Source organism: Protopterus annectens, chromosome 11.part0 (assembly GCF_019279795.1).
Source record: "Protopterus annectens isolate FY-2018-M chromosome 11.part0, PAN1.0, whole genome shotgun sequence".
Taxonomy (NCBI): Eukaryota; Metazoa; Chordata; order Ceratodontiformes; family Protopteridae; genus Protopterus; species Protopterus annectens.
In genome coordinates, this window is record NC_056745.1 from 768,897,005 (window position 1) to 768,923,783 (window position 26,779).

Consider the following 26,779-nt stretch of genomic DNA (forward strand, 5'->3'; position numbering starts at 1 on the left):
TTAAAAAGGGATAATTAGTAGGGCATATAAAATACTGCATGACAACGATAAGAATTGATCTGAGGAGGTTAGAAAAGATAAGGTGGTTGGAAAAAATTAGGAAGAGAGTCTGGAAAGTAATTTATAAAGGAACAATGGGAAGAAATCTCTCTGGTCCCAATGTCTGATTTAGGATTTTTGCTTGTGTTTGCATAGGTATTTTTATAAACCAAGCAGACTTCAAAGATTTTTTTCTGCAGGTAGATATCAAATGCTGGGGGTATGATGGAAACATGTTTTTGGAAGTGTCAGGGTGGCCACGGTGGTGCAGCAGGGAGGTATGATGGAAACATGTTTTTGGAAGTGTCAGGGTGGCCACGGTGGTGCAGCGGTTAGTGTTGTCACCTCACAGAAACAGGTTCTCTGGTTCGATCCTCAGTTGGGTTGCCTTTTGTACGGAGTCTGCATGTCCTTCCTGTGGTCGAGTGGGTTTCCTCCGGGTGCTCTGGTTTCCTCCCACATCCCAAAGACATGCTGTAGGTAGATTGGACACACTAAATTAGCCCTAGGTGTGTGTGTGTGTGTGTGTGTGCGTGCCTTCTGTGGAAGGTTGGGCGCCGGGCTGGCAACTCGACACTGTAAAACTCTACTGCCAATCATGAGCAGATGGGTGATCTGCTGTTGCGACCCCTAACCAGAAAAATCCAAAAGAAGAAGAAGAATGAGTTGGCAGATTTAAAAAGAAATCTCTAGGGAGTACTCCATCAGAAATTTCTGTGGAGCAAATGTATGTAATCTGAATTGCCTAGATATAAGTAAGGCCTTAAGTCTAATTTGTTAGCTGCAAAAAAAAAAAAAAAAATGGAAATCAAAATCTAAGCCAACAATATCTGAAGTACTGAATAATATTGTGAAAGAGAGAAAATAGCTGGTAGAGAGAACATTAGAAGAGAGAAGAGGAAAATTACATGGAAACAAATGGAATTTGCGGGAACAATACATGCAGAATAATGTTCGAGAAAGGAGTTGGGTTTAAGGGAAGGGAGGAACATAATTTATGAAATGTTGGACTTAATGTCAATTGTTATACCGAAAGGAAGCTTATGTAATGTATAATGTGTGTAAACAGAAAAAATGTTAATATGATTGGTTTTCTTTTTTATTAATGTATGTGTACCTAAGTCTTAAGTAATAATTTAATAACGGTGTTTTAAAAAGAAAATAAACTGTTACCTAGGCTACAGTCAGATGTACACCTCCACACCAGTGAAGCTGGCTTCACTTTCAGTTTTCTTCGATGCATCTTATGTTTCAACACTTGACTGTTTTTCAAACTGTTTTTTACTTTTGTTTAACACTTATTTGTATCATTATTTGAATGTGATTTGAAGCTTTCATTTTTTGTGCATTTTTACTTGTCATGTAGCACTCTTATATTATTTATTTAATTTGTTAGCTGTAAACCTATTAATAAAGCAGATGTTAAAAGAACAAAACTTCACCGTATTAATTTGGTTTAAGGATACCGGTTCATATTGATTTGTGTCGTATAACAATTCCAAAATGTTATTCTCATAGTCATTTCTTTCTATCATAACTATACCCCACCCCCCTTTATCTGGTTTCATAATTCTTAAATGGTCAGACATTCAGAAGGTTCTTAAAGTTTCTTCTTCTTTGTTTAAGTTAAAAAAAAAAAGTACAGTTGTGTACCTACCATAAATGTAGATGTTCGAGTGTATTCACTGTTGCAGTCATTATACTTGGGTTATCCTGCTGGCAGACCACCTGCAGTCAGCCAGAGTTCCAAAGTCTAGGACCGGCGTCGGTTGTTGTCACCTCTTCTCTGACGTCAGTGCGCCAAGGGTATAAAAGATGCAACCGACGCCATTTTCTTCAGTTTTTCTTGCCCCAGATGTCAGGTGCCCCCAAATAGGAAGGCTGAAAAAAATTATGCCAAAAAGCATGCATGTACTAAAACAAACATTTCCTTCGTCTACAAGCAAATACACCATATAGGTTGTATAGAGTTGAGAAGTATAGAAAAGTCCCAGCAATGAAAGGGGGGATGGTGGGTGCGTAACCTGGACTGCAACAGTGAATACACTCGAACATGTACATTTATGGTAGGTACACATCTGTACTATGTTCATCGTGTTTCACTGTTGCAGTCATTACACTTGGGTTGAATCCCAAAGCTGAGGGTGGGTGGCCAGGCCTAAATAGAATTAGGAGAGGCTACCAGGCCCTGCAGAACTGCAGTGGCAAAGCCTGCTCTGGATTTAGAGTAGAGAGGTAAGTGGTAGTGCTTGGTAAAAGTGTGCACTGAACTCCAGGTTGCAGCTTCTAAAATGTCTTTGGTTAGTACTCCTCTGAGAAAGGCTGCTGAAGTGGCTGCTGCTCTGGTAGAATGTGGCCTAATGCCCTTAGGCAATGATTTGCCATGTTGTGCATAACAGAAGCGAATGCAGTGTCCTATCCATTTTGAAATAGTCTGCTTTGAGATAGGCTTTCCTTGTGATCCTGCAGCATAAGCTACAAACAGTTGCTCAGTTTTTCTGAAAGCTTTTGTTTTATCCAAGTAGAATCGTAGCTGTCTGTGTATGTCCAATGCGTGCAGAAGTCTCTCCCCTTTATTCTGGGGATTTGGATGGAAAGTTGGCAAATGAATGGTTTGGTTAAGAGCCACACTGGAAACCACCTTTGGCATAAATGTTGGGTTTGTCCTTAGAGAGACTCTGTCCTGGTGAAAAATGATGAAAGGTTCCACTGCCATTAATGCCTGTAACTCTGAGACTCTTCTTGCTGAAGTTATTGCTAGGAGCAGAGCAGTTTTCCAGATAAGAATTTTATATCAGCTGTGTTGGCTGGCTCAAAAGGAGGCAGTGTGAGCTTTTCTAAAACTGAGGTCCCAAGAAGGTATTGGTGCTCTCCTTGGGGGGTCTTATGTTTTTTGCCCCTCAGAGGTACTGTCTTAGTAGTGGATGTGAAAAAATAGGAGGTTCCGTATTGTAATGAGCTGAAATGGCAGAGGCATGGATCCTAACAGATGAGAAGGATAGGCCTTTGTCCAGCATCTCAGTTAGGTATTGTAAAATCTGAGGTATATTTGGAACAAGTGGTTTGAGCCCTTGTGCCTGGTTCCAAGCTCAGCATCTCTTCCATTTTTCTGCATAAGATTTCCTAGTGCTGGGCCTCCTGGCTTCTAAAATGACATCCATAACAGCTTTAGAGAGAGGTGTGGTCTGAGTGGCTATATTATCTGCCATGCAGCCAGATTTAAGGTTCTGAGTTGACTGTGCAGAATCTGATTGTTTTGTTGAGTCAGAAGATGAGGAATTTGAGGTAAAGGCCAGGCTGGGCCTTGAGACAAGCTCTTTAGGATTGGGTACCAGTGCTGGCATGGCCAGTCTGGGGCAATCAGGATCATTTTTGGCTTCTCTTGTCTGACTTTTAGGAGCACCTTGGGAAGAAGAGGCAGTGAAGGGAAGGCATAAACTGTCAGGGTTTTCCAGCTGAATGACAGAGCATCCACTTTCCATGCTTGTGAGTGATAAGTTCTTGTGCAGAATTTCTGTAGTTGGCAGTTGTGAGGGGAGGCAAAAAGATCTATGTCTAGGCATCCCCATTTCCTTGTTATCATGCTGAAGACCTGTGGATTTAGTTGCCATTCGTGAGGATCCATGAGATTTCTGCTTAGTTCGTCTGCCAGTGTATTTTTCATTCCTGGCAGGAATTGTGCCTGCAGATGTACTTGATAGGTCAGTGCTGTGTTCCACAAAGTCATGGCTTGCCTGCAGAGGGGGTAGGAATGTGTGCCCCCTTGCTTGTTTATGTACCACATAACTGTGGTATTGTCCGTCTTTAGTAATAGTTGTCCTGGATGCAGTAGGTCCTTGAAAGCTGTCAGGGCATTCTGTACAGCTAGCATCTCTTTTTGATTGATATGAAGATGCATTTGTTCCTTGGGCCACGTGCCCTGAATACATTTTCCTGCCATGTGTGCCCCCCAGACATAATCCGATGCATCCGTTGTAATTGTCTGCCTGGCTGTAGGTAAGGTGAAAGGCTGTCCCTTGTTGTGGTGACAGGCCCGGGACCACCATCAAAACTCCTGTTGTAGGCAGGGAATTAGAATTATTATTGTTTCCAGGCTGTGGCAATGTTGAGTCCAAACACTTTTTAGATACCATTGTAGTTTCCTCATATGCAGTCTGGCATATGGAATTAGTAGAATGCAGGATGCCGTGAAGCCCAGGGCCTGCAGATTTTTTCTTGCAGGTAGCTGGGTCTTTGTTGCCATCATTTAAAAGTAATGAGTCAGTTGCCTTTGCTTGTCTGACGTGAGATAAGCCATCAGGGCAGTTGTATTTAAGCTTGCACCCAGGAATATTATCTCTTGAGAGGGCACTAGTTTTGATTTCTTTTCGTTTACTGTGTACCCTAGGCAAATTAGTAATCATTTTACAAATGCCAGATGTTTTACAAGAATGTCCTTGCTCTCTGCTTGAATAAGGCAGTTGTGCAAGTAGGGATATATTTGAATTCCTCTGTCTGCAAAATGCAATTACCGGTGCCAGGCATTTTGTGAAGACCCTGGGCACAGAAGATAAGCCAAAGGGCAGTGCAGAGAATTGGTAATGCATTGAGCCAGCTATGAATCTGAGGTATCTTCTGCAAGACTGTCTGATTGGGACATGCAGATATGCCTCCTTGAGTTCCAAAGTAACTAGCCAAGCCTTCTTGCTCAGCATGGGTAGAAGTTGCTGCAGTGTTAACATTTTGAATTTTGAAACATCCAGGAAAGTATTTAGGATTGACAAGTCCAGTATTGGTCTCCAGGCTTTATCCTTTCTGGGTACCAGGAAAAGTCTTGAGTAAAATCCTTGTCCTGTTCTTGCTGTGGTACTCTTTGAAGAGCTCCCATGTCCACGAGAGCAGCAATTTGCTTTTGTGCCTCTGCCCATTGGTTTTGTGGCAGGTCCGGCATACCTTTTGATTTTGGAAGTGTGTGAAAGTGGAACCTGTAACCCTGAGAAACAATATCCAGTACCCGTTTGTCCTGGGTGATTATGTGCTAATTTTGTGAGAAAAGTGCTAGCTTTCCCCCTAGGGGTGCTGCCAAAAGGTAAGTGCTTAGCATTTGTAAAGGGAAGTCACTGGGACTGTTTCCTATAAGGTTGTGATTTGTCTTCTCCTCCTTTGGGGGCTGAAGCACCCCATTGTTTAGGTCTGTAGGAGCCTTGGGGATGAGATCTGCCTCTTGGGCATCTGTATCTGCCTCTTTGTGGCCTGTCTGACACAGGAAAGGACCAATGTTTTGAAGGCCAGTTTCTGCTAAACCTAGGTGGTTGAACCTGTAAGAAATCCTTTACTGTCTGCATTGATTTTGCTTTATCCTCCATTTTCTTTAACACCTCTTCTGCCTTAACACCAAACAAAGTATCATGCTGTAGTGGAGCATCCAATAATTTTACTTTAACATGTTCAGGTAAACTTTGCTCTTTCAACCAAGCATGCCTTCGAATGACAGAGCCTGTAACTGCGGCTCTACAAGAAGCCTCTAATGAATCAAAACCATATTGCAGAGTATGCTTTCCCACTTGTTCAGCTGCATGCAATAAATCCTGCATTTCCTTACTGTCAGGACTTTCTGAGTTTGTAAGCATTTTCTGTTTTAACAAAGACATGAGGTACTGCTGACATTTAAGCACATGAAACTGGCAGTTTAAGGCCCTTACAGCTAAAGTTGCAGAAGTGTAAACTTTTTCCCCCATCTATCCAGAGCTCTAGAATGCCTAACAGAGGGGACAGGGTTTTTTGCAGTGGAAGCCTTAACCCCTTTGGGACCTTGAGAAATTGTTTCTGGGTCAGCAGCAGGGTTTTTATAAAGAAATTTATGAGAGTCAGGGACCCTGTAGTACCTGTCTGGCTTGACTGGTGCAGGGGGTAAAGAATCAGGAGACAGACTGGATTCAGAGAAAACATCATCAACAATATCAAGCACAGGGGGGATAGCCAGGGGCCTGTGCTGAGGCAATAAAAGAAAGTCTCCGAGCCTTTTCTTGGATTCTGAATAATCCTGGCTCTCCCAATGGAAATGCTCCCTCATGGTGTGCAGGGTTTCCCCAAAAGAATAATCCTCAGGTGGAGAGGCTGAAGGTATAGATTCTTCTGCATCAGAGACCTCATAGGGAGGGAGAGAATTTCCCTGATCTGAAGGGGAATCAGAGGAAATAGAAACCTGGCCAGAGGAATCATAGTCAGTGTCTTGCCTAGGCCTTTTAAAAGGAGGGGGATGGGAACCCCTGATCAAAGTAATTAATTCTTTGGCCATTTTAAGCATCTGTTTCTTTGGCATGGATGACTGTCCAGGAGAATGCTGTACTTGTTTCCTTTTCTTTAATGGTGTTTTTGACTTTGCCTTGGCTGCTGCAGTGGACTTAATAGTAAGCTGTGAAGGTCTGAAAACACCCTCAGAAGCCGATGCCTGCTCAGCGGCTCCAGACCAATCTGAGGGAATAGTTTCCGCAGGCCCAATACCTTGGGTTTCCAGCGGCCTAGGTGTCTCCACATGGGAGTTGGATATGACCTGTGTCTCTGAGGTAGTGGGTGTCAGGGGCTGTGAAAGCGCCTCACTGAGAACCGGCAACTGGCCTACAAGAGGCTTCGTCGTCAGTTTTGGACCTCGGATGCCTGTCCTTTTCCTTGTCTTTGCGTTTTTTATGAACTCTGGTCGTCGGTTGTTCCGACAGCATTATGTAGTTAAACCTTCAGCCAAATTAATGTAAAGCAAAATCAAACTGACACTTAATAGTGCGTTTGTTGAATCTAGCACAAAACCGACAACTAGTAACATCGTGGTCAGGGCCTAGGTAAGGAATACAGTAAGAGTGAAAGTCCTTATGAGGTATTTGCTTCCCACAAGAAATACAATTGTTAACTTTTACTGACATCGGTCTGGAGCAAGAAAATGTTTCCCCAACGGGGTACTTAGCTTTATTGAAGACTTCGGATCTGAAACTCGATTTCGGAAATCTCAGGAGTTGGCCGACTGGCACTTGTGAACTGCTTTTGCTTCAGGCACCGCGCGGCAAGAAAGACTGAAGAAAATGGCGTTGGTTGCATCTTTTATACCCCTGGCGCACTGACATCAGGGAAGAGGCGACAGCAACCGACGCCGGACCTAGACGTTGGAACTCGGGCCGACTGCGGGTAGCCTGCCAGCAGGATAACCCAAGTGTAATGACTGCAACAGTGAAACACAATGAACATCTTATCTTTGTTAGAAAAGTAAACTTCATATAATTCCCTAGTACATACCCTTTTCGAAACTAACCAGAGTGGGATGTGGGGACCTGGAAATTCAATTTCTTAAGGTACAACTTAAATTTAATAAGAATGTTACAAATGTCTACCGCCTTCCCTGGAACAAATTTAAGACCTTTTTTAAAAAGGGAAAAATGAGTTTCCATTATTCTTTCATCAGTATAATTAAATATATTACACCCTTGAAAACTACACACTTTTCTTTCAAATGCAGTAGATACTAATCTTTCAAATGCTATACTATCTAAAACCTGTTGTTTCCGTTGCCCCTCCAGTAATTTCTTTGACCCCCTGTCTCTGCCCTCTGGGTATTGCTGGATACCCTAAAAAATTGTTACCTTTTTTGTTTTTATCATTATTGTTGTTGAAAATCCTTTTCGGATCTTCTTAGTGGGGAATCTGTTGTTTAAAAACTTCTTCGTCATCTGGAAAAGGTGCAAATAGTTCTGATAAAGAGGGTAGGGAGAATAACAAAGTGTCACTGTTCTTGTATTAACTCCATTCCAGTTAACATATGTGGGCTCAAAATAACTCTTAGGTGGGGGGTAGGCTGTGTTCTGTAGGTATTCTTGTTCATCCCTTAATTTGTTATGCTTTCTGGCTTTATTTTCTTTCACTTGTTGTTCTACCCTTTCAAACATGTTGTTATATTTCAATTCTGTACTGGGAAAATCTAAATCAGAGATAACAGAATTGTTCAACACATTGATCTCATCTAATAAGGCATTAATTCTGTTTGTATTAAATTTTTTACAATAAAATGTAGCAATGCAATGCCATGTCGATCAAACATGGCTAACAATTCATTGTACTCGGGTTAATTCATATTCAAACCATTAGGAAATTTAAACATTCTAAAGCCCCTCGGAACCCTCTGCAGTCTTATACACTCAGCAAGATAAGCATTATCAATTTGCAAATTACGTACCTTGCCCATCTTTAGCTCAAAGTCCTGTAGTTTATGATTTAAATCATTATTCTTAGTGTTCCGTGTGCTGTTATTGAGGGATAAATCCTGGTTTAACCATTGCTAGAAATATGAAGTAGACTGTGAAGACTCCAATGGTTTTCTTTGAATTTTGGCCGCAAGGAATACTGCTCGGAACCGACGGACAAACGGTTCCTGGGTGATCTGATGTTGACGCTAATTCCATCAAAGGAATAGTGGGCGGAGACTAATGAACGTTTGAAAACAAAACGAATGAACTCTGCAACTTATCCATAGTTGTTTGCATTTGCTGATAATGACTTGTCATAAGTTTTATAAGTTGGGTAAGGTTAACCCCTCACAATTCGGTGCCAGTTCCTTGTTATTCACAAAATCAAGTAAAGAACACAAATTGTATCCTAAGCTGCTGTCAATGTCCATAGTATTTAATCTCTGTCAACAGTATAACCGCTGCAGTAACGCTATTTTCCGAACTAGATTTTAAGTAAGAAGGCTGTCCTACAACACCCTTAAAGTAAAACCAACAAATAACAAAACTAGAGTGTTGTTGTAATGATGTAGTAAAAACCAATAAAAAGAACAAAACTTCACCATAGGAATAGTCCTTCTCACAGCAGTCAAAAGTCAATAACTCAAGTAAATTAAAGTACTCTAACAAATTTATTGCAGACAATTTCCAAACAAAATGGACTGGGTAAGCGCTTTCGTCCAAAAAACAACAGGACTTTTTCAAACCATAGTGCTTCACCAGTGAATGCAATTTAAATAAATCAACTAATCAGTTGCACACTTGTTAAATTATTCATTAAAAATAAAATAAATGTGTATTTCAAGGCAATAAAAGTGAATAAAACTATTCTTAATATAAAATGTTAAACATAAAACTTTTTCTCATGATTTGTTTACAGGTCTTGTGTTCTAAATAAAGCAGATGTTGAAAAGGTCTGTTCTCCACTTCTGGCTTAAAAGACCAATGGTGAGAACTTAAAAAGCAAAGCAGCAAGCAACGGCAGAAAAGTTTCGCACTTACATCAATAAATGTCCAGCATCTGAATATTAAGGGCTGCAGAACAATTCCTTCTCCCCCCAGTACAAAGATGTAAAGGACCTGTGACATATTTTGGGAAAGGATAGCATGTTGAGTTAGCTCCTAAAATGTCAGACATTAAGGAGAATTATCTATAACTGAGCAGATACTGACAACAAGAAAGGACTCCATAACACATCAGTTCTGCTGGTTTTACTTTCTAGTGTTCATGCAGGATCAGTTTATTCTTTCACTCATCCCTTACTTTTCAGTACGATAACTTGTATGACCACTTGATATGCCCACCACTTAACAGCATCAGTATGACTACTGCTTGAGGGGTATCATTCATTCATATATAAATTTATTCACTATGTGAAGAGGCATTTACTTACTTTCTCCCTGCATTTACAGCTGCCTCTAACCTTATTTATTTTTTATCCTTTGTTGACCATGCTAGTTACACTAAGCAAAGTACAGTTGTGTACACTTACCATAAATGTAGATGTTCGAGTGTATTCACTGTTGCAGTCATCACATTTGGGTTATCTGCTTGCAGTAGCCCTCAGTCGGCCTGATTATCAAAGTCATGGGTCCTGCGTCGGTTGCTGTCTCATCTTCCATGACGTCAGGTCGTCAGGGGTATAAAGCATGCAGTTGACGCCATTACATCAGTTTTTCTTGCCCCAGATGTCAGGTGCCCCCCTAATGGAAAGCAATTAAATATATACATAGATATACAAGGTTATACCTCCAACAAAAAAGCAAATACACCAAAAAGCTTTTAAGCATAGTGAAAAAGGAATACAGGGATAGGCAAAAAAAAAAAAAATTAGGGGGCTGGAGGGAGGGTAACCAGGACTGCAACAGTGAATACACACGAACATCTACATTTATGGTAAGTGTACACAACTGTACTATGTTCTTCTTGTTTCACGGTTGCAGTCATCACATTTGGGTAGATTCCCAAAGCTAAGGATGGGAGGAGGAATTTAAATAGCATTAGGGCCAGCTATAAGGCCCTGCAAGACTGCAGTGGCAAAACCAGCCCTGGATTTAGACAAAATTGGCAAATGGTAATACTTGGTGAAAGTATGTACAGAACTTCAGGTAGCAGCTTCTAGATGTCCCTGGTAGGGACACCTCTGAAAAAGGCTGTAGAAGTAGATGCAGCCCTGGTAGAATGTGGTCTTATCCTCTGTTGGATAGGTTTTCCATGGTGCTTACAGCAGAAATAAATGCAACGGCCCATCCATTTAGAAATGGTTTGCTTTGAAATAGCATTCCCCTCTGCCCCTGCAGCAAATTCCACCAGCAGCTGCTCAGATTTCCTGAGAGGTTTAGTCCTGTCCAAGTAATATCTAAGTTGTCTGTGCACGTCTAAGGAGTGCAGTATATGTTCCCCTTTGTTCTGTGGATTATTAAAGAAGGTTGGCAAATTAATGGACTGATTAAGAGTCACACTGGATACTACCTTGGGCATGAAGGAGGGATTGGTCCTGAGGGACACCCTGTCCGCATGAAAGATGATGAAAGGCTCCACTGCCATGACGGCCTGTAATTCAGACACCCTTCTTGCTGAAGTGATGGCTAAAAGGAAGGCTGTTTTCCTAGAAAGGAATTTCAACTCTGCACTTGCAGCTGTCTGAAAAGGAGGCAGAGTGAGTTTTTCCAATACAAAGTTAAAGTCCCAGGCTGGAGTTGGGGGTCTCCTAGGTGGTCTTAAGTTCTTGGCCACTCTGAGGAACTGCTTGAGCAGTGGATGAGAGAAGAGGGGTAGTACTGTGTTGCAATGAGCTGAAATGGCTGAGGCATGAATTTTGATGGAGGAAAAGGAAAGACCCTTGTGAAGCAACTCAGTTAAGTACTGAAGAATCTGAGGTAAATTGGGCGCTGTTGTGCCCATCCCCTGAGCTTGGTTTCAAGAACAGAATCTTTTCCATTTTTCAGCATAAGATTTTCTAGTACTAGGCCTCATTGCCTCCAGAATGACATCCAACACTTGTTTACTGAGGGCTGGTAATGGAGAGCTCAGGTAATTAGCCAGGCTGCCAGATTGAGGGTTTGAAGATAAGGGTGCAAAATCTGGCCCTCCTGCTGGGACAGCAAGGTAGGGATCTGGGGCAGGTGCCATGGATCCAGTAGTGCCACACTGTGCAACAGGGGGTACCAGTGTTGGCGTGACCAGTTTGGTGCAATCAGTATCATCCTTGGTTTGTCCTGTTTGATCTTTAGTAGTACCTTGGTGAGAAGAGGCAGAGGAGGAAAGGCATAAACTGATAGATTTTTCCACGTGAAGGACAGGGCATCCACTTTCCAAGCTTGTTTGTGGAGAGTCCTTGTGCAGAATTTTTCCAATTGGTAGTTCTGGGGGGAGGCAAACAGGTCTATATGTGGGCTCCCCCATTTGTTTATCAACATGTTGAATGTCTTTGGTTCCAGTTTCCACTAGTGTGGGTCCATTAGATTTCTGCTTAGATCACCTGCCAATGTGTTTAGGTTTCCAGGCAGAAATTGAGCAGGTAGGTGCACTTGGTAGCTCAAGGCTGTGTTCCACAGAGTCATGGCTAGTCTGCAGAGAGGGTAGGAGTGGATTCCCCTCTGCTTGTTTATGTACCACATAACAGTGGTGTTGTCCGTCTTTACCATTAATTGTCCTGGAAAGAATGTGGTCCTTGAAGGCTGTCAGAGCATTCTGTACAGCTAACATTTCTTTTTGATTGATATGCAGGTGCATTTGACTTTGGTTCCATTTGCCCTGAATGCACTTCCCTGCCAAGTGAGCCCCCCCCCATGCATAGTCTGATGCATCTATTGTTATGGTTTGGGAGGCAGGGGGTAGTGTGAATGGCAGCCCCTTGTTTTGGTGGCAGGCCTCTGCCCACCAAAGAAATTCTAGCCGTAGGCAAGGTATGATAGGAATCATTGCTTCTAGATCCTGTTAATGTTGACACCATAGGCTTTTTAGATACCGGTGTAGTTTCCTCATATGCAGTCTTGCATATGGAATTAGTAAAATGCAGGAGGCCATGAACCCCAATGCTTGTAGTATTTGCCTTGCAGATAGCAGGTTGTTTGTGGCCACTAGCTTGAAGTAAGTTGTCAAATGAATTTGTTTCTCTGGCATGAGGAAAGCCATCTGGAAAGTTGTGTTCAAACTTGCTCCCAGGAATACAATTTGTTGACAGGGTACCAGATGTGACTTCTTTTCGTTTGTGGTGTAACCCAGACAAGTAAGCACCTTTTGTACAAATGCCAGATGATTCAAAAGTATGTCCTGGCTTTCTGCCTGAATTAGACAATCGTCCAGGTATGGGTATATTTGAATTTTTCTTTGCCTGCAAAATGCAATGACAGGCACTAGGCACTTTGTGAATTCCCTGGGCGCAGTAGATAAGCCAAAGGGCAGTGCGGAGAACTGGCAGTGCATGTAGCCTGCTTTGAAGCATAGGTATCTTCTGCAAGATTCCCTGATTGGGATGTGCAGGTAGGCTTCCTTTAAATCCAGTGTTGCCAATCAGGCATCTTTGCCTAGCATAGGAAGTAGCTGGTGAAGAGTTAGCATCTTGAATTTTGGAATCACCAAAAAAGTGTTTAAGGTAGAAAGGTCCAGGATAGGACACCGTGAATTGTCTTTTCTGGCTACCAGGAAAGGTCTTGAATAAAAACCTTGACCCTTTTCCTCTTCTGGTACAGTTTGAATAGCCTTTATGCTTAAGAGAGAGAGTACTTGTTTTTGAGCCTCTGCCCATTGATTTGGGGGTAGATCCAGCCAACCGTTTTGGGTTCGTAGAGTGTGGATGTGAAATCTGTATAATTGGGAACCTATATTTAAAACCCATTTGCCCTGGGTAATGAGTTTCCAGTTTTTGGCCTGCAGAGCAATCCTTCCCTCTAAAGGAGCAGTCAGTTGAGTACCTGGAAGTTTTTAAGTCAAGTCACTGAGACAGCTTTCCACAGAGGGGAGTCTTACTACTCCCTGATTTGGAAGCAGAAACCCCCCACTGCTTAGTCTTGTGCGTACCCTGGGACTGAAACCTGGGGCTTCTGCTGGTTCTGGGTTTGGGTTGGGAAGGCCTGGAAGAGACAGTAAAGGACCAATTCTTAGAGGGCCAATGCCTACTAAATCTTGGAGGTTGAACTTGTAGGAAATCATTAACAGTTTGCATAGATTTAGCGTTTTCCTCCATCTTTTTAAGAACAACTTCTGCTTTGTTGCCAAACAGACGGTCCTGATTTAAGGGAGCATCCAACAATTTAGCTTTAACATGATCTGGCAAAGATTGTTCCTTAAGCCAAGCATGCCTTCCAAGTACAGACTCAGTGACAACAGCCCTGCAAGAGGCCTCTAATGAATCTAATGAATCAAACCCACATTGCAAAGTATGTTTTCCAACCTGTTCAGCAGAATGCATTAAATCCTGTAAATCTTTATTTTCAGCACAGTCAGGAATCAACATAATTTTCTGTTTAAGCAATCCAATAATACATTGCTGATAGTTTAACATATGAAACTGACAGTTTAAGGCCCTAATGGCCAAGGTTGCAGAAGTGTGTACCTTCTTAGCCCATCTATCCAGCGCCCTGGAGTCTCTATGTTGGCAGTAGTAGCCTTAATGCCCTTAGGTCCCTGTGAAATAGTCTCAGGATTCGTCGTAGGATTTTTAAAAAAGGAACTTGTGAAAATCAGGAACCCTGTAATATCTATCAGGCTTTCTGGGAGCAGGATGCAAAGAATCAGGGGCCAAACTAGATTCCGAAAAGGCATCATCAACAATGTCTAGTACAGGAGTGATAGCTAAAGGCCCATGTTGAGGCAGGAGTAAGAAGTCCCTAAGCCTTTTTTTTGAATCAGAGCAATCCTGGCTTTCCCAGAGGAAAAGCTCCCTAAGAGTATGCAAGGTTTCACCAAAAGAGAAATCCTCTGGAGGGGATGCAGAAGGGATAGAGTCCTCTGCATCAGAATCCTCATAAGCAGATAAAGGTAAATCAAGGTCATCAGAAGAAACAGAAATTTCAGAATCCTGGTCAGAAGATTCATAAGCAAATTCAGTCCTAGGTCTCTTAAAAGACGGATAGTTCATTGGTTAAATAAGGCACTAAACCTACAGCGAGGTACGTCGTTGTCAGGGCCTAGGCAAGGAATACAGTACGAATGGAAATCTTTATGAGGTATTTGCTTTCCACAAGAAATGCAATTATTACCTTTTACTGACATCGGTAAAGAGCAAGAAAAAGTTTCCCCAACGGGGTACTTAGCTTTAGTTTAAGACTTCAATTCTTAAACTCAAAAATGAAAATTTCAGGAGTCGGCCGACCAGCAGTTACGAACTGCTTCTGGCACCGCACGGCAAGAAAGACTGATGTAATGGCGTCGGCTGCATGCTTTATACCCCTGACGACCTGACGTCATGGAAGATGAGACAGCAACCGATGCAGGACCTAAGACTTTGATAATCAGGCCGACTAAGAGCTACTGCAAGCAGGCAACCCAAATGTGATGACTGCAACAGTGAAATATGAAGAACATCTGTCCTCTTTTCAGGGTAACCCTGAAGTGGTATTTATACTTTGTTAGATGGCATTTTGGAAAGTTTCTTCACAGTTACATTTTACTCTCAACAGATATGTAAAGTTCTGTACCACATTCTCTCCACCCCCATTTAACAGTAGAAGTACACTGAAGTAGATAGTCTTTTTCCTTACCCTGGCTCTGAGATATCCCAGATCTGAGCTGAACAATGGAAAGATGTGATTCTGCAGAATCAGCTCCATTTGATCTTTGAATCCACTCTTCTAGAGGTTGGAAGAGAAAAATAAGGTGTTAATGACTGCAAAAGAAGGAAATTACAAGCATTTCAGACAAATAAGATGTACAGGTTTGCTCTCAACTATTTCAGCATGACTGCTAATGCCAGAAAGAGTGCACTATTCCATTTTCAAAATCCACCATGCTAAATTATTTTACTGTCTTTAAACAGGTTAACTAACAGTGTAGATATAATGAAAAGTGGGTGTAGACAACTACAGGTTAACAGGAATCCAGTACATCTACTATAATCTGAGTAAATACATGAACAGAAACTACAACTGCATGCCACTGCCCAGTTTGTTAAGGTTTGAAAAATGCTCTCTCGTCTTAGTTTTTCAGCCAACATTGCTGCAGTCAGACACTTCATTTTTTGCAAAATGCAGCAAACTCAGAGTTTAATTTCAGGGGTGCAGAAGATAAACAGGCAAACAGTAAAGCTACATGTTGCACTCTATCTTTCAAAATTGTCAACCCCTTAATGGTCATAGTTCAAGACAGCGCATGTGCAGGCCCACAGAGACATCCAACTCCAGGAAAAGATGAAACTGTGGAATACCAATTGCTTGTGACCAGATTTCATTATGAAGAGCATATAAGACACATGCTTATTCACCACATGAGCTGATATTTGAAAAGATCCCTCTGCAGTGCACAGAAGTGTGGATATTCTTCCTAAAAGCCCTCCCACAGCATGTTCATCTTTGACCTCAGATGTACATACCTGCTTCTATTGCAAACCTTGGCATTTCCGATCTCCATGGTACATGGCAAAAAAAAAAAGAAAAAATAAAGATATAAAATTATAAGCCTGGAAAACCAACAAAGGAAAAACTCCAGCAGAAAATGAATGGACTGTCCAAAACAATGGGAGTGAGTAGGCTAATACGCACTCAAAAACGGTTAATAATCCTCTCGAAAAACTGCAATTGGGCATCAAAAACAAACGCAACACAGTGAGTACTTGCATATCTTTTACACTTTACATTGATGGCACTCTGCTGTGGTTATACTGCTAGGAAAAGTCATAACCAGCATCCACAACTCCCTAACAAGAGTCTGGAGCTGGAAAAAAAATCTGACAAAAATGGTCACTCAAAAAGTAGAATCTTGGAGCACAGCTCCATAAAGAAGCATCATCTTTGGCAGAGAGATTCCAACTGCAATGCCTGGTTAAGGTTTGCACAGAAGGCTGACTACAGTGCAGATGTCTGTCACAAATACAATCTTAAAACTAGCACTCAATACAGTAACCCCTGGCAGAATGACACCTGACTGCACCTGCTAAATGCTGACCGAGGGCATGATGACAACAGACAGTGCAGCTGGTAAGACATTCAGATGGGATAGAACTGACATATCAACTCCTTTCCTGGCAAAAAGGAGACGTCTCTCTTTTGAAACCAATCACAATGGAGACCGAAAACTCACCTCACATACTACAACCAAGGTATGGCAACCTTCCCCACCCCCCAAAAAAAAAAAAGAAATTCATAAAAGTTAGTGAACTGGTTGAACCAGAGCTTCAAAAGCCCTAAGAAGCATGCAGTCTTTATGGAAAAGCAGATGTGTTTTTCTACAGATTATAGTACCACCTGGCAAATGATGGTGATATCAAAGTCAGCATCTCCCAACAGTAGAACTTTAAACTCTTTATATTTTTTTAATTGGAAAAAAATGAAAAAAAGTGTTTAGTCATATACCCAAAGCAAAACTTTGTAAATGTGCATGACTTCTTCAAGCTAAAAACACAAATATTGTGGGCCTAATCATGCTGATGTCTAGTAAGGAAAAAACATGTTCTCTACTGAAACAATTTCCTATATAAATCTGGAGCCTCAAGTCTGAAGAAATCTACAAAAAGTACACTTCAGCAGTCACCAGAGAATCAAATATCTTAAAAGATGATGTTCACTACTTCTTACATAGAAGAATGTTAACTCTTCTGCTGCTGTATTTGTTGATGTCCACTTAACCATAACAGCAAACATTCAAGTAGGATCACTAAACCAGTAGTAATAACTAATGCAATGTCTGCTACAGAAACCTAATGTCAAGTCAGACTTCCAGAACTCTCCATCCTCTACCATCTTGATTGGGTAGATGCATGCATCACTTTGATGTCAGTGTATCTGCCAGCAAAATCTTATGTTTTTTGTTACCCTAAGAGTAGGAACTCCCAGTTTGACTCTTAGGCTTGCTCCTTCGACAACCAGAGTCCTACTAAGTACCTCTTGCTCTCCTGGACATTTCAGCCAGAAAAACACACAAACCTTCAAGTATCTGGGCTTCCTTAGATCCATCCAGACTTCAGAAAGTACAGTTTTTACCTACCATAAATGCAGATGTCCGATAGGTATGCATCTGCAGTCATCACATATAGGTTGTCCTGCCTCAGACAGCCCTTCGGTTGGCCGGATTCCAAAGTCTGGGTCCGGCGTCGGCTGATGTCGCACATTCCCCGACGTCAGAGCGCCTGGGGTATAAAAGCATCAGCCGACGCCATTTTCCTCAGTTTTTCTTGCCCCAGATGCCAGGTGCCCTCTAAGGAAGGCTACATTTGGAGAGATGCATTTAAAAATCCAAACATGCACAGTAATGTAAAAACAAATACACCATAATAGATCCCCCCAGCTAGCTATAAGAGGGGTAAGCACCCAAGAATTACCACAGAGGGGAAGGAGGGGGGGTAAACCTGACTGCAGATGCATACCTATCGGACATCTACATTTATGGTAGGTACAAAACTGTACTATGTCCTTCAAGGATGCATCTGCAGTCATCACATATGGGTAGAATACCATAGCCAATCTGGGGGTGGAGGAACTAAGTAAAGGATGGTGTAGCTAAAATACCCTGCAGGACTGCCGTAGCAAAGCCTGCTCTGGATCTGGAATATAAAGGTAAATTGTAATGCTTGGCAAATGTATGCATGGAGCTCCATGTGGCAGCTTCTAAAATGTCCTTGGTAGCCACCCCTCTTAAGAAGGCTGTGGAGGTGGCTGTGGCTCTCGTGGAATGAGGTCTAATGTTAGCTGGCACAGCTTTCCCATGAAAGGAGTAACAAAAACGAATGCAATTCCCTATCCATTTTGAAATTGTCTGTTTGGAAATTGCTTTTCCTTGTGTACCAGCAGCATATGCTACCAACAGCTGGTCAGTTTTTCTGTAACTTTTAGTTCTGTCCAAGTAGTAGCGCAACTGTCTGTGTATGTCCAGGGTGTGCAGAAGTTTCTCCCCTTTGTTTTGTGGATTTGGAAAGAAGGTAGGCAAGTGGATAGCTTGGTTTAATGAAACCCTGGATACCACCTTTGGCATAAATGTAGGATTGGTCCTCAATGAAACTCTGTCCTGATGAAAAATAAGGAAGGGCTGTACTGCCATCAGGGTCTGTAACTCAGATACTCTTCTTGCTGAGGTTATGGCCAGAATGAAGGCAGTCTTCCATGACAGGTACTGTAGATCTGCAGATGCTGCTGGTTCAAAGGGAGGCAGCGTTAGTTTTTCCAACACGAAGTTAAGGTCCCAAGCAGGTAGAGGTGGTTTCCTTGGAGGATTGATGTTTTTGATTCCTCTTAGAAACTGTCTTAGGAGAGGATGAGAGAAGACAGGTGGATCAGTATTGTACTCTGCTGAAATTGCTGAAGCATGAATTTTAATGGAAGAGTAAGACAGACCATTGTGGTACATTTCTGCCAAATATTCCAGGATATGTGCCATGTTCATCACTGTCACATCTAGGCCCTTTGTGGTGTTCCAAATGAGAAATCTTTTCCATTTTGCTGAATATGCCTTTCTTGTGGAAGGCCAGCGAGCTTCCATAATAATATCCTTCACTCTCTGGGATAGCTTATCCTGAGGAGGAGTCGAGGTATTTTCCAGGCTGTTAGTTGCAATGTTTTCAGGTTGGAATGCAGAGTTTTGTAACTGTGCTGAGTCAGTGGAAGAGGCTATGGTTTCGTACATGACATGCTCTTTAGCAGTGGGTACCAGTGCTGTCTTGGCCAGTCCGGAGCTATCAGAATCACTTTTGGCTGCTCTGTCCTGATCTTCAGTAACACCTTGGTCATTAATGGGAGAGGTGGAAATGCATACACTGTTAGAGTTCTCCAGCTGAAAGAGAGGGCGTCCACTTTCCATGCTTGTGGGTGGTATGTCCTTGAGCAGAATTTCTTCAGTTGATGATTGTGTGGGGAGGCAAATAGATCTATGTCCGGCCTCCCCCATGATTGCGTTATCTGTAGAAAGATGTCTGGGTGCAGCATCCATTCGTGTGCATCCATGATATTTCTGCTGAAGCTGTCCGCCAGTATATTGTCTTTCCCTGGCACAAACTGGGATTGCAGCTGTATATTGAGTTTTAAGGAAAGTTCCCATAGATTCACTGCCAGTCTGCAAAGAGGGTAGGAATGGGTGCCTCCTTGCTTGTTTATGTACCACATAACTGTGGTGTTGTCTGTCCTTATTAGAAGGTGGCCTTGATGCAGAAAGAGCTTGAAGGCCTCGATTGCATGTATCACTGCTAGCATTTCCTTTTGGTTTATGTGCATGCGTAGCTCCTTTTGTGACCATAGTCCTTGAATACATCTGCCCTCCATGTGTGCTCCCCAACCTTGGTCTGAAGCGTCCGTTGTAATGGTTTATGTGGCTTTTGGCTTTGTGAAGGGCAGCCCCCTGTTGGACTGGCTGGCCTGAACCCACCACAGAAATTCATTTTGGAGGCATGGTATGAGCGGGATCAAAGTTTCCAAGCTGTGACTGTGCTGAGTCCATAAACTCCTTAGGTACCACTGTAGTTTTCTCATATGCAGCCTTGCTTGTGGAATCAAAAGAATGCAGGATGCCATGTAACCCAGGGTCTGCAGGATTTGCCTTGCAGTCAGCTGAGTTTGTCTTGTCAGATTCTTGAAGTAATCCGGTAGTTGTCTTTGTTTTTCTTCTGTGAGAAAGGCCATTTGGGTGGTTGTATCTAGATCCGCACCCAGAAAAGTTATTCTTTGGGATGGAACAAGTCTTGATTTGTGCATGTTGACTGTATATCCCAAGGCCTGCAGAAGGTGGATGGCATAATTCAAGTCCTTCACCAAAGTTTGTTGGCTGTCCGCTTGTATAAGGCAGTCGTCCAGATATGGGTATATTTGAATCCCCTGAAGTCTGCAGTGTGCAATTACTGATGCCAGGCATTTCGTGAATACTCTGGGCGCAGTAGATAAGCCAAAGGGCAATGCTGAGAATTGATAATGCTCTGACCCTGCAAGAAATCTGAGGTGTCTTCTGCAACTTTGTCTGATAGGGACATGCAGGTATGCCTCCTTGAGGTCTAGAGTCACCAGCCAAGACCCCTTGCCCAGCATGGGAAGGAGTTGCTGTAGAGTCAGCATTTTGAATTTTGGCACAATGAGATAAGTATTCAGTGCGGACAAGTCGAGAATAGGTCTCCATTGATTTTCTTTTCTTGGAACAAGGAATAGTCTGGAATAAAATCCTTGGCCTTGTTCTGAAAGAGGAACTTTTTCTATAGCTTTCATTTGTATTAAGTTGGAGATTTGTTTCAAAGCCTCTGTCCTTTGATTTGGTGGCAGGTCTGGCATGCCTTTTCTTTTTGGCAATGTGTGAAAATGGAACCTGTATCCTTTGTTTATTATTTGCAGTGTCCATTTGTCCCTTGTAATGCTGTGCCAATTTTTTGAGAATAAAGAAAGCTTTCCACCCAAAGGTGCTTCTAATTGAGCCCTGGTTGGCGGAGTCAAAGCAAAGTCATTGAGTCTGTCCTTGTGCAGCAGTTGTAGGTCCTGCACTACCTCTCTGGTTTGGAGACTGCCATTGACGGCCTCTGTAGGAGCCTCTAGCTTGCCCTCTACCTCTGGCACGCCTGTTCCTGCCTCTCTGAAATCTTTCTGTGTCCGGAAAGGACTAATTCTTGGTAGGCCAATTTCTGCTGAATCTTGGTGGTTGTACTTGAAGAAAATCTTTGACTGTTTGTACAGATTTTGCCTTTTCCTCAAATTTCTTTAAGACCTCTTGAGCAGTGGAACCAAATAACTTTTGCTTTTCCAGTGGAGCATCCAGAAGCTTAGCTTTAACATGGTCTGGCAGAGATTGTCCCTTCAGCCAAGCATGCTTACGTATGACTGCACCTGTCATTGCTGTCCTACATGAAGCTTCCAATGCATCATAACCCCACTGCAAGAAATGGTTGCTAACCTGCTGGGAGTTATGTACCCGATCCTGAAGGGATTTGCGATCAAGGGGTTCAGAAGAAGACAGTTTCTTATGCAATTCATCTAACAAATACTCTTGGTACTGTATCATATGAAATTGACAATTTAATGCCCTCATAGAAAGAGTGGCAGAAGTATACACTTTTTTACCCCATCTCTCTAAAGCCCTAGACTCCTTTTCAGAGGGGAGTGGGTTTTTAGTAGTGGCAGCTGCAACCCCTTTAGGGCCCTGAGAAATAGTTTCTGGATCAGCAGAGTGGGCCTTGTAAAGAAAATTATGAGAGTCCGGGACCCTGTAATACCTATCGGGTTTGACAGGGGCCGGAGGCAGTGTAAGGGGTTATACTAGACTCAGAGTACACATCATCAATGACATTCAAAACAGGAGGAATAGCCAAAGGTCTATGCTGAGGTAAATGTAGAAAGGTTCTTAATCTTTTCCTGGAATCAGAAAATTCCTGGCCCTGCCATTTGAAATGCTCTCTCATAGAGTGAAGGGTCTCCCCGAAGGATAGTTCTTCAGGAGGGGAGGCCGAGGGGATAGATTCCTCTGCATTTGAATCCTCGTAGGCCGAAAAAGCCTCCTCCTGGTAGTCTGAGTGAGCAGAGCCATCAGAGGCCTCCTCTGAGGAGTGGGGATCAGAGGGCTCAACCCTGGGCCTTTTGTCTAGAGGGGGTTGAGAGCCCCTGTCCGGATGGGGCTGAGAGCCCCTGATTAAAGATATAAGGTCCTCTGCCAAAGTTAGGATCTGTGAACTAGAAGTGGGTCCCTGAGGAATAACCCTGGGAGGCATAGTTTTTGATTGTTTAGCAGCTTTAGCCCTGGTGAATGCCTTTATGGACATGGATGCAGGAGGCCTGGCTGCACCACGTGCTGGTGTAGTTTTGTCTAGAGGAATGGTGTCGGAAGCTTCCAAGACACCAGTTTCTGAAGGAAATTCAATAACCGACTCGGCAGGGGCCTCCGGGGCCGAGGTAGTCGGTTGAGTGGTTTCGGGGTTCGGAAGTACCAAGGACTCGGTATCAGCCGTGACCGAGACACTCGCGGTAGGCCTAGCAGCGGTTTCAGCCGAAACCGCGGCCCGCGTGTGTCGGTCCTTGTCTTTCCGTTTCTTAGTTAAATGTGAAGTCCGGGTCTCCGACGGCATTTTATATGAAAAACTAGCCCCAAAAAACTCCTCTGCGAACTCCGACCGATGTCTAAGAGTGCGTCGGTTGAAGGAAGCACAGGCTGAACAGGCCGAGACGTCGTGGTCTGGGCCTAAGCAAGGGAGGCAGTAAGAGTGGAAATCCTTATGAGGTATTTGTTTCCCACAAGTTAAACAATTATTAACTTTATCTGACATCGGCTGAGGCAAGAAAGAGTCCCCAAAGGGGTACTTAGCTTTTGAAGTCTTCGGTTAGCTGAATTACAGGAGCTGGCCGACCGGCACTTGCGAACTGCTTCTGCTTCGGGCACCATGCGGCAAGAAAGACTGAGGAAGATGGCGTCGGCTGATGCTTTTATACCCCAGGTGCTCTGACGTCGGGGAATGTGCGACATCAGCCGACGCCGGATCCAGACTTTGGAATCCGGCCGACCGAAGGGCTGCCTGAGGCAGGACAACCCATATGTGATGACTGCAGATGCATCCTTGAAGGACATGGCTAGAGGTTCCATGATATGGGTGGAGATGCTTCGGGGGGGGGGGTATTAAGTGACTCCCCAGCCCTAGGATGCTCAAAAGGAAAACAGGTGAAGGAGGGAAGGAAATATGACTTTAACAGTGATCCAACTTGAATATCTACCATTAAATTACGTTACTTGCATAACTGTACTATGCTCATTGCAAGGATCATTGCTGCAGTAGTAACAATCAATGAGCAGATTCTCAGAGATACTGAGCTGGGTGGAGGTTACTTTCCTGTAGAAGGTTGCAGGATGCCTTTGTTTACGTAATTATCTATATATTTATTCAGCTTTTGTTAACTGGGTAAGTGGACCAGGCCAAAAATCCATGCCATTAAGGCACAGATAAAACACATTAAAATTCCATACAATCACAATATAAAACAGTAGTAAAGCAACAATAACATTAAGGAACCAAAGATGTACAAAAGTGTATATTTCACGTGACATTGGCATAGAGCATAAAATGCCATACCTCAATACAGAAAGACAAGGCATTTGTGACCATTACTAAGCATTATGCAGTGGAACAACAGAAGTACAGCAATAATTTTACCAATAGTTTTCAGCACAATCACCGTTTCACCTATTTAAAGAAAACATTCAATACTATGAATGTACAGTTGTGTAAAATCTTACCATAACAGTAGATGTTCTTCACTGTTGCAGTATTCCTTACAATTGGGATCCCCTGTCAAGGGTAACCGACATCTGGCCTGTATACCAAAGCCTTTAGGTTGTAATAGGGACATCTTACATCACACGTGTGCTCCCCACACATGGCATAGTCCATAAAGGTAACATATGAATGTACCATCCTCTGAACTGAAGAGCCCCAGGAGCAACAACCGTCCAAGGAGAAAAGAGTAACGTGCATCCAGAAGGATTAAAAAAATGGGGGAAGAGGGAAGGACCAAATACTACAACAGTGGAAAAAAGGACATCTACTGTTAGGGTAAGACTTTATACAACTGTACTATATCCTTCTATATCACTGCTGCAGTACTCCTTACAATATGGACAGTTCAAAAGCTCAAGAAGAAAGCTAGGAGGAGGAAGGTCCAGCACAGCCTTCAAGAAAGCCATGCAGGCTAGCCCTGGCAAATCAGTCTCTAGCCCTAGAAACAACATCCAACTTACTGCCTGGTAAAAGGATGCACAAAACTCCAAGTAGCTGCCTCAAGAATGAAATCGGTATCCACATATTTGAAAAAAGCACCAGAATAAGCCACACCCATGGTAGAATGAGTCTTAACTTTTAGTTATGTACTCACCATAACTTCAGATGTTTGGGATCCATCTCGCCTACATTCTGACTGATGGGTTCGGAGCCGATCCCTCGGCTCCGACTCAGCACACTTATGCTATAGAGCGAGGCCTCTAATTGGCTGAGCTATCTTTATCCCAGGATGCACCACCACTAATCCCCCAGATCTTGTTTGTCCGCATTCATGCACACATGCACAGCTTGTTTATATAACATTGTTAGATGTTTCAAGATGAAACAACAGGATTCGGACCTTCTGATATCCTCTGATCTCCAAGGAAGGGGAAGGAGGGTGGTTATTAGAATGTAGCGAGATGGATCCCAAACATCTGAAGTTATGGTGAGTACATAACTAAAAGATGTTATGTGATCCTATCTCGCCTACATTCTGACTGATGGGACAGCGTCCCTAGCACCTAAATCCCGGGTGGCTCATTGGAAAACACTCCTGAGCACTGTGGAACCAAATGAAGCTCGTCCTCTAGATGCCACATCTAATTTGTAGTGAGAAATGAAGGTGTGCAGGGAAGACCATGTAGCCGCAGCACAAATGTCACCAATAGCAAGCTTAGAATTAAATGCTACCGAAGTAGCCATAGCCATTGTAGAATGAGCCTTGACAGAGGTGGTAAGCTCTTTGTTAGAATAAAAATAAGCTTGAGTAATACAGTCCCTGATCCATTTGGCAATAGTGACCTTTGTGACAGCGTTGCCCAATTTGTTTTCTGCAAAGGATACAAACAACTGATCTGTTTTCCTTGATTGTTTGGTCCTATCTAAATAAAAATGTAACTGTCTGTGGACATCTAGTGTGTGGAAAATAAACTCCGCTTTATTGGAGTATTTTGGGAAAAAAACTGGAAGCTCTAACGATTGTTGCAAGCATAAAGTAGAACAAACTTTAGGAACAAAGGAAGGATTTGGTCTGAGGGATACCCTGTCTGTATGAAAAACCAAGTACGGGAGTTTCACTGACAAAGCTTGAAGTTCTGAAACCCTTCTGGCTGAAGTAATCGCCACTAGAAAGGCTGTCTTCCATGATAGAAACTTTAGATCACAGGTAGCTGCCGGTTCAAAGGGAGAAGTCGTCAAGGCACGCAACACTATATCGAGATCCCATGGAGGTGCAGGATGAGAAATCGGAGGTCTTAATAGAGCAGCACCTTTCAAGAAGGTCTTACACAATCTGTTGCTCATTAAAGGTGGTTGTATGGATTCGTGAAAATCAGAAATTGCTGCCAGTTGTACTTTGATGGTAGAAACTGAAGAGCCTTGATTGAAAAGCGAGGTCAGGAATTTGAGTACTTCTGCCATGGGAGTAGAAATGGGGTCCAGGCCCCGGAGTTGAGCCCAAATAGCAAACCTTTTCCATTTGCTAGAATATAGTTTCTTTGTAGCAGACTTGTGGGCAGAAGATAATATGTGCACAACATCTGGATCCAGTGTATGACTCCTGACTATTGTCGGAAGAGGAGGAGCCAGGCCGTCAATTTCAAGGTGTGTAGGGACTGGTGTAATAGTCCCGACTGATGAATCAGTAGGTCTGGGACCTGGTCCAGGAACCATGGACCTTCCAGAGCATGTTTCCGAAGATAGGGAAACCACACTTGACGAGGCCAGTAAGGAGCAATTAAGATCATCTTGCTCCCTAAGAGAGATGCCTTTTGAATCACCCTGGGGAGGAGAGGAACTGGAGGGAAGGCATAAAGCAGGCCGGTTGGCCAAGGATGGACTAATGCGTCCATGGGGCTCTTCCCCGGAGCCGGGGTTAGGGAGAAAAATTCTTTGCACTTCGCATTCAGAGGAGTCGCGAAGAGGTCGCAACACGGAACTCCCCATTCGCTGAAAATCTGCCTCATAACTGTCATATTCAGAGACCATTCGTGAGGAGAGAGGATGGTTCTGCTCAACCTGTCGGCTATGACATTGGACTTGCCCGGTATGTGAGTAGCCACTAGGAAGCGTTTGGTCGAGACTGCCCATTCCCAAACTCTCATGGCTTCTCTGCAAAGAGGATAGGATCTGGTCCCTCCCTGTTTGTTCAGGTACCAGACAACTGACATGTTGTCTGAGTGAACAGCAATTACCCCCTGAGGGAGATAATCGTGAAGGGCTTGAAGGGACAGGAGTACTGCCCTCATTTCTAGGATGTTGATGTGAAGAGGGGTCTCTTCTGGGAGCCATTTGCCTTGGACTGACCTGCCCAGGGAATGCCCCCCCCCACCCCATCTGGGAGGCGTCCGTGGTCAAAGTGGCCGCCGGAGGAGGAAGAACAAAGGGTCGTCCCTGATCCAGATTGGAGGACACTAGCCACCAGCGAAGGTCCCATTTGCAAGATTCTGTGATCCATATGAGATGATTGAGAGGGAGTTCCTGAAAGGACCACTGAGTTGAAAGAAGCCACTGGAGGATTCTCATGTGTAACCTTGCCAAGGGAACTAGCAGAACTGTGGCAGACATGGATCCCAATAGTTGTAGGACCATTCTGGCTGGGGCTTTGGACCTGGGGAGCAAGGCTCGAACTTGATT

The 26,779-nt window shown here is 43.2% G+C and overlaps 1 protein-coding gene across 1 annotated transcript in view; it reads right to left on the reverse strand.

Annotated features, from left to right (window-relative positions):
* Nucleotides 1-26,779, reverse strand: part of IPO8 (importin 8) — a 3,293,983-nt gene that overhangs the window by 1,460,760 nt on the left and 1,806,444 nt on the right. Inside the window, exon 13 of the mRNA XM_044088203.1 lies at nt 14,991-15,080. Coding sequence (XP_043944138.1) covers nt 14,991-15,080 — 90 coding nt within the window. The remainder of the gene's footprint in view (nt 1-14,990; nt 15,081-26,779) is intronic.